The sequence below is a fragment of the Saccopteryx bilineata genome, chromosome X, assembly GCF_036850765.1.
Source record: "Saccopteryx bilineata isolate mSacBil1 chromosome X, mSacBil1_pri_phased_curated, whole genome shotgun sequence".
Lineage (NCBI taxonomy): Eukaryota > Metazoa > Chordata > Mammalia > Chiroptera > Emballonuridae > Saccopteryx > Saccopteryx bilineata.
Window position 1 is genome coordinate 82560773 of NC_089502.1, and position 8608 is coordinate 82569380.

General features: G+C 44.2%; 1 protein-coding gene across 2 annotated transcripts; it reads right to left on the reverse strand.

Moving 5' to 3' along the window:
- Positions 1-454: 454 nt before the first annotated feature.
- SLITRK4 (SLIT and NTRK like family member 4) lies at positions 455-7991 on the reverse strand. Of its 2 annotated transcripts, none has more exons than XM_066250091.1 (2): positions 7865-7991; positions 455-3448 (listed from the first exon to the last, which is right to left on the reverse strand). In XM_066250091.1, exon 2 carries the CDS (start codon positions 3396-3398, stop codon positions 885-887), a length of 2514 nt encoding a protein of 837 aa, XP_066106188.1. In that variant the 5' UTR covers positions 3399-3448; positions 7865-7991; the 3' UTR covers positions 455-884. The 2 variants fall into 2 exon arrangements, with proteins under 2 accessions (XP_066106188.1, XP_066106189.1); XM_066250092.1 differs by lacking the exon at positions 7865-7991 and adding an exon at positions 7005-7181.
- Positions 7992-8608: the final 617 nt, after the last annotated feature.

An 8608-nucleotide genomic window follows, 5' to 3' on the forward strand; every position in this document is an offset into this window, starting at 1 on the left:
TACTTCATAAATATTAATGTTACAAAAATAGCTTTTGGTGCGCTCACATGGTAAGCACTTTGCTGATTTTGGACAACCTTTAAGGATTGTGGGTATTTCATGTAACTGAGAACAAACGCTAATGTCTATTTAATTTGAACCATGTTTAATTTTGATAAATGTCACGTATTTTTTCATGTCACCACAAATGCTATGTAACTCACATTGATTTTTTTCTCTTTTATGTATAGACAGGTAATGCTTAAAGTATTAAAATTTATTTTATATTTATGTGATGCATGGTATATTTTAAACAAATATTTGCACAATTTCAGGTTATAAATACAGCAGTTTCATGATGCAGGCCATAAAGGTTACCAATTTACAATTACTATCTTATGTGTTGTCTCTTTGCATGCCTTTTTTTTTTTTTTACTTTTCAGATAATCTTTACACAGAATTGTTACAATGTCACAAATCAAAACCATTATTCCAGTTCTACCAACTTAATCTACGTGCAAGATGAAAGACCCAGCTGAGGTGTGAACACCAGTACCAGTTTTCTTGAGTTTGCTTTATAATGCACTAAGAGACAAAGGTTTTGCATTGAGGCACAAAACAGATTTGTCTCTTGAGGTTAAATTCAGTGTATTATGTATATAAAGCATCCCTCTGGCAATAGAGTTTGAAGTATCCCCACAGGACTCCACAGTATAGGTTTTATGTAGTAAAATCTATTAAGGAAATTCTTTTCTACTGGAAACATCTTTGCAGCTATCATTAATGAAACTCTTGGAAACACCTGCCTCTATGCCTATTGATAATAGTTTTTGGAAGTTAGAAGTCAACAAAAGGCACTTTCATCATTAAATAAATGTCCTCTGTGTGAAGTAAGATTGCATGCCCTAGATCTTGTTCAAAGCTGTCTGCTCCTCAAGGACCTGTAGGTAGTCAGGGGAACTCTGGAGTTTTGCCTTCAGTTCAAAATACTCGCTGCTCTTCCTTTGCTCTACCACTATTTTACTGTGGTTGCCACCTATCAATGACTTCTTATTCTTTTCATCTTGTTTCTCTGGATAACGGATCTCGAAACCACTGACACCTATGCTATTGTAATCCTTTTTGCTTTCTAGAAAATTCTGAATAAATACATTGGAATCCCTGCTTGGGAATAATTCGTCCAGCTCATCAATTGTGCTCAGTCTCTTTCTGCTATCCACATGTAATAAATCTTTCTCCTTGTCAGCAACATTTCTCATGATGACTTTCTGTCCCAGAGGATCTGAAAACATGAACCCAGTTTCTGACTCTTTCAAGCCACAGATGTGGCTCTTGTTCATCCGTTCTATGGTTTGTGGAATGAAAGCTTCTGCGCTCAGTCCACCTTTTTTATTGGTTTTGTGATCATGCTTCTTTAGCTGCAGCTGCATGGAACCGCACTCGGGATTCCCCAGGCCTTCATGCTTCACTGTGGGTTTCTTATTTCGTCGCAGCACAAAAACAAGAAGGCAAAAAGCAACAAACACAGTTAAAATGAGGACCACTAAGATACTTAATATTAAAATCGACAGAGGCACTGGTCCACCAGGAGGACTTCGAATGGGGCCCAGCGGAGTGACGAAGGTAATAGGAGGTGCAGGGCTCGTGAATGATGCAGATGGTTTGTTTAAGAGTTTGGGACATAATATTTCATTTTTGAGGGACTTCAGTTCTATGTTGGCAAATTGAACAGGTGTTTCACATTTTATTCCTTTCATAACAATCCCATCATTCAACTTCTCCAACCACAGCTTTAATGCTACCAAGTCACAAGTGCAGTCCCACGGGTTGCCTTCCAAGTCAATCTGTGTAAGAGATTGCAACTGATCGAGGACTCCACTGACAGGTAGGTACATGAATTTGTTGTTCCTCAGGTTCAGTCTTGCAAGTGGTGCTCCAGAAAAAATGTAAACAGGCAGGCTCTTTAAGAGATTGTTGTTTAAGTACAGTAACTGTAAATTTGGCATTGAGTCAAAAGTGCCTGCTAAGATTTCTTTAATCAAATTGTATTCCAAATACAGATACTGCAGGTTATGAAGGCCTGAAAATATTTCAGGATAGAGTCTTTCAATCTGATTGCCATTGAGGTATAGCCTGCGTAAATTAGTGAGATTGTGGAATACATCACCCTTTATCACTGTAATCTGGTTGCTGCCTAAATGGAGCAAATCCAGTCCTTCAAACTTGGTGAAGTCTGAGATGTCCACATCTTTGATGCCATTGCCATTGACATGCAATTTCTTGGCATTTAAAGGTTTTGGTATCAGTTCAGACATGGACTGTATATTTTTCTCTTGGCAGTTGACGCTAAGTCCAAAATCTGAAGGATGTGTTTTGCAAAAGCAAGGCGCTGGGCAAGGTGTAAGAGGAGGCACCCTTGTCTGGTAAGAAACAATCTGACTGAGATTGCGGTTAGAGAGGGCTTTACCTGCCACGATTCCAGAGATCTTGGAAGGATTTGTAGTTTTTGGTGGTTTGGTCACTAATCTATGTAAGGACGTTTGTGTAGTGTGACCAATGGAAGTGGTGTAGCCACTGTCCTGCTGAGATGGAGAAAGAATCCGTACATCAAAATCACTGCCTGTGCCCATGGGGCATAATTCTTGTTTGTTGGTTTCTTTTAAAAGTCTCCCATATAAATCGCTGGGAGTTTCACAGATAGCTTCTCCTATATAAATGTTATATGGCATATTCTCTAGCCAAGCTTTTAAAGGTAACAAATCACAGCTACAGTTCCAAGGGTTATCTTCCAGTTGCAATTCCACAATACGGCCTATGTGTTCTAGAACTCCGATATAGGGGAGCTTCTGGATTCTGTTCCCTCGTATATCCAGATGGGTCAAAGATGCGAATCGGAAAATATTATCAGGAAGAAATGAAATCAGATTGTCATTAAGAATAAGAACTTTCAGTTTGTGGAGTTTATTGAGGGCTCCTCGTTCAACATACTTGATTAAATTGTAGTCAGCCTGGAGATACTCCAAGTTCTCTATGCCAAAGAAAGTGTCAGCTCGGAGAATCTTTAATTCATTGTTGTTCAAGTGCAATTGCTTTAATGCACTGAGCCCAAGAAAGGCTCCTCCCTCAATGTTCTGCAGTTTATTATTTCCCAGCTGCAGAGATACTGCATGTGAAAAATTTAAGAATGTATTTGGATAGAGGATATTTAAAAAATTGTTTTGGAAATTGAGGTGATAAAAATTTGACCAAGGCGGTTTCAGCTGATTTGGTCTGTAGACTGAAACCTTCTCACAGTTGACATAGAGCACATTCTCCACTGACACACAGGAGCACACACTGCAAATTTCCACTGATATGTCAGAATCCGCATTTGTTGAAGAAATCAAGGCTGACAAAATCAGAAATAACCAAAGAGACATCTTCTTGCAATCAGCAAACAATTTTATGCTTCTGAATAAAGATAAATAATCTAAAAAATAAAAAGAAAATGTTTTTCAATGATCATTACTTGAAATGTTATTTGTGTTTATAAGCATAGTATTTCAAAATTTGGCATATTATAGCAAACACATAACTACAATTATTAGCTTTGCATTAAAAGGCACCAAAACTCCAAGTGTTCTCACTTAGTTGAACAATACCACCAAAAATGGCACACATTTTATTTCCATACTTCTAGTTTATACAAAATTTAAAGGTTCAGGACACATGAGAAACAACAGGGGAAAATACTGTTGATCATGCTTAAACCTTAAAAATCTGAAATATTTCTCTACATGGACCACCAAACTATGTCTCTGAACAAACAGAGACCTTAATCTTCTTATTTGCAACTCTAATGACTAATTCCAACCCATCATTTCAGCCATGCAGTTAGCACCACAAAGCCATTTCAATTTGTAGTTATCTCTCTCTAGGCTTCAGCTTGATAAGAGCCTGAACAGAGAATATATTAGATCCCTGTGTTCAATGGAGGATGACAATGGGAAGACTGGGTTGCTGTAAAGGGGACAACAGCCAAAGTGGAAGACGCCCAAGGAAGAGATCTGCCTGACCTTTAGCCTGTTATGAAGCACAGTGCAATGAATCAGTTCACTCCTGTATACTGCTGTCTTAAAAAAATACAAATGATCCTGTGAGCTTCTAGAAAAACAATCGGGTAGAGAAAGCTTAGTTTTAGATTCAGATAAGTAAACGGTATCTAGTTTCCTATTGGTCATCTCCTAAATAGGGGAAAAAGCCTTTTTTCTTTAGGAGAGAAACTTATTGTACCTTCATTACCTAGCTGATGTCCAAACTGCTTTTCCTCCCCTCAAGAACTGGCTCTACTGCCTACCTGACCTTCTTCCATTATTTTGTGTGTGATTTGGAACCCACGTCCAACTGATACTTGACTCAAATGCTTCTCTCCTTCACTTTGACCACAGACTGCCACTGCTGAAGAAGAGATCACACAATACAATTGTGAATTGGCTGTGTTTCTAGCACCAAATACATTTACTACAGCAAATATTTTTCTTAAAATAATTTCCCAAACATCTCCTTCCCAATATTAACATCCTATGTTTCGGTCTATAAACAAATCAAGAATCACTTTAATGGAGTTTATGCTTAGCAAATTAACTTGTTTGGACCAATTCCTTAAGTACTTATTGTATGCGTACACAAATATATTCAATGCTTCATGGAAAAGATTAAAATGAACAAGCATTGTGCATGTTACTGATGCCATTTTAACCATGTCAGTCTTTTCCATCTTGAATAGGAAGCTGGCTACAATTTCAATATGGTTACCACCAAATAGTATTAATTAAATTATTCAGGAATATACAATGAGGAAATGATACAAAGACTGCAGTGTCACAAAGAAATTCCTTTGTTTATTTTGCCCATGAGGAATCAGCAAGCGGTAAACTGAGCATGTATCAAGGTAGATGATCCATGAAACCCAGAGAGATTAGCATTTTAAGTAGTTTAGTTCAGCATAGAGGCAACACTGTCCAGATGCTCTTTGGCTGCCCTATAGACATGCATTCCCTCTATTCTCCATGTTTCCTTGACTGGCAGTGAAAAAAGAAGTCATATTCTTAAGTATGACATCTTTCAAACCAACTTTCATTGTAAAATCAAAATTTTGCTTCATATTTTTGCCTTGGTATAGATGTGGTTTTCAGCAGCAATTCTGGTTTGGCTGAGTCATTTCTTGTTACTACCCACTACCTCCCCAAAGAAACCAAAAAAGTAAACCAAATTTCAAAAAACACGTTCCCCCCAAAAAGAATAACCTGAATTCAGTACAAAAATAAGAACAAGGAGCATCAACAGATCTGAAATTGGTAAAGAACTACTCTTTTTCAAAATTTCTATTTTAAGTAGCAAGGAAGGGGGGTGCGTAAGGACAAGCTAGGAAGCTCCCAAATGCAGCTCTGTAAAACAGGAAGCCAAGGTAGCTGGAGGACCTAGCAAGAGTCTAGGAGAGTTAAGGAAAGAAAGAGAGACTGAAAAGGCAAGAGACCACAGAGAAGTGGAGAGGAAACAGTCAAGAACTAGGAGGAGCGGGTTAACCAGAGGGGAAGGGGCCATTGCATGTAAGCGAAAGAAACCTCACATTCACATGGTAATACTAAAACATGCCCTTTTTTTTTTTAAATGGGTGATGTGTGGGGAGCATACAATAAAGAAAACCCCTCCACAAAGTTGAGTATCAAAAGACATCTCTTGGCCTGTTAAGAGCAGCTCGGCGGCCCGGCTCCCTATCCACCTCTTCGTGTCTTCCACCGCCCCCCACCCCTTGCAAGACGCTGGGCTCCCAAGCCTCTTCAGGATTGTACAAACCTAGCCTTATCATAAATTCAGCATCTATGAGAGTGCAGTGGCTGACGCCCCAAGATTCTATGGAGGGAGCTGGCCTGCAGGGAGCAAACTACCCGGGAGGGCAAGCTGAGATGGCACCCCTGGAGCTGGAAAGAGAAACCTCCTTCTGCTCGCCTAAGGGGGGGGGGCTCTGCGGATAAATATTGTCACTGCCGTCCCCAGCCCGCTACTTTGAGCCGGCAGCGACGCGACTCGAGGAGTCGCTAGCGAAGGCGCGCACTGCAATGTTTTGCCGCATGCGGGTGCCTGGAACATGCACCAGCTCCATCCCAGGTCCTGTGCTCCAGCAGCGGACTCCTCGGCCGGACAGAGGAGGCAGGGACCGCTCAGGATGTCGCGGGCCCTTCAGATGCGCTGCGCACATATTCCTTCCTGTGCTCCCTTCCCGCAAGGGGCAGCTGCTGGACCTTCCGTCGGCCTCTCTAGAACCGGGCGTATGGTGGTTGAAGGGGAGAGAAGGCCATTCGGGTGTCACTGGTCGTTTGTCACAGGCATAATAACCCTGTCGTTTTTTGGCCGAGACCGGCTGCCCCGGCTCCCCCTTGCCACTCTACCCCCACCCCACCCGGACCAGCCACAATGCTGCTATCACCAAGCCAGAAATCAGCTCAACATTTGCGCATCTTGCAAAGTCGCACCGCCAGGGCTTGCCCAGCTTCGCAGGGCTTTTGGAGTTACCCACCAGTTTCTCTTATATGCCCTTTCTTGCTGGGTGCCAGCAATTCCCGACCAGCTAGCGGGCCACTGCCCGTAGCCCCAAATCCCTGTCCGCCCAGAGTGCCTGCGACGGGGACACAGAAAACAAAGCCCAGCGCAGCGGCCCTGAAAATCCGAACCTCCCTAGATTTAGACACTTCCCCCGCCACCCAGGCCTCCCTGGGGACTGCGAAGCTAAGGACACCAGATTCTTTTGGTCTTCAGGGATTTGCGACCGCGCCGTGGGCAGGCAAGGGGGAGAGTCGGCGGAGTAGCCACTACGGCCGCTTTTGCCACTCAGGCGGCCCCAAACCAACACAACCCAAACTAAAAATAATAAACTACCTGCCTTCCTCAGCCCACGAGTGCGCGCGTGCGCACACGCACACAAAGGCGTACACACACACACACACACACACACACACACACACACACACACCTACGTACCTACCTACCTAGTCGAGCGGGGAAGAGGCAGCGCGTGTCGGTGCAGTTTTCTCAGCCCTCGCTGGAAATTCATCCACATCCGGAACCTAGTGGCTCTCATAGGGCCTGTAGACCCGCAATCCGCGCTGCAGTTCCAGTGAGGGTCACTACGTGATCTCAGCCCCAGTTCTTCCGCGCCCACTCCAGAGTCGAACCCACCAGCAGTCCCGGCAGGCAAGCAGGCGGGCAACGGCGCGCGCAAGCGCGTGCACGGAGCCAGACACCGCGCGCGCGCACCCAGAGCCTCGCACACTGGCTGCACCTTTACATACACTCCGTCAGTCTCCGCACCCTCCCCAGCACATACGCAGCCCTCGCTCCAGACACTCAAGTACCTTGACCCCTGCATATTCCTGAACTTCTCCACCCCCCACCCAGACATCCCTACACACCTGGAAAGACAGCGCACTTTCCTCTCTGCGTCCGCCCTCTATGCCTAAAACACACCCAAGGGAAGAACGAACCTTTTCCTCACACATAGAGACCCTGCTTCCCAAGAGCTAGGGCACCAACCGCCGTCACCACACCACATACGTGCATACTCGAGTCCTTTCTACTCCCTCAGTCCTCCAAGAACGAAGGCGCGCGCGCACACACATACACACACACACAAACACACAAGCGAGGCGTTCCTTTCAGAAAGCAAACAAGAACCCAGGCAAAGCCAAAGAAACATCAGAGAGCCGAGGGAAGACGGGTGGAGGGAGGTAGACAGGGGTGTCGAGTCGACACGGAATTGTACAATTCCAGGATGGGGAGTGGGTGAGTCAATAACAATGACATTCAAAGGCAACAATCGCACTTGGGCTTTGTATCACGGGTACGGTACCTTTGGCTACTTGTCACCCCGTAGAACGGAGGGCTCCGGGAATACTCCTTCGGTAGTGGGCGATCCTGGATGGAGCTTTCTTTGGGACCAGTTGCCTGGGATTCAGTAGTATTCACACTCCTCTTACCTGTCTGCGCGTAGGGGCTAGGGTCTCTAAGGCAAATGTGTGAAGCTTTAACCCAAAGTGAGACTATTTCGTGGGTTTAGATGGAGACGGTTAATTCACGGTACCGTAGGACTCTGCGAGCCTTCAGCTTCAAACTGGTGAAGCGGGTGGTTAAGGAGCTGGGGGTGGGGAGAGAGGATAGAGATAGAGGAAAGAGAGGTGTGGGACTCAGAGAGATGCCGCACTAGCTACCAAAAAAAGAAGGAAAAAAAAAACAACAAAAAACCAAACCTGCTTTGGCTACTGAGCATGCTCAGTCCTCAGCTCAAGCCCTATAAGGGAGGCATTGTGTGCGGTCCACTTCTCCGGGCTTTGGTGGTGACCGAGGAGGGGAGAGAGCATTTTGATTGGGAAGGGTGGTGGTGAATGGGAGACTATAAGGAAGAGGGACAAGGTTTAATGCTTTCGGGCTGGGTGGAAGGGTTGTTGGGGGTCATAGGGGATATTTCGAGAAGACAGAAAAGAAGACAAAATGGACTAAAAAATCTCTTCAGTAGCCCCTTCATTGTCATAACTGTACTTGTTATAAAGTACCGCACCCCAGATTCTGAAAGACACTGTACCTCATTTCATCGAGT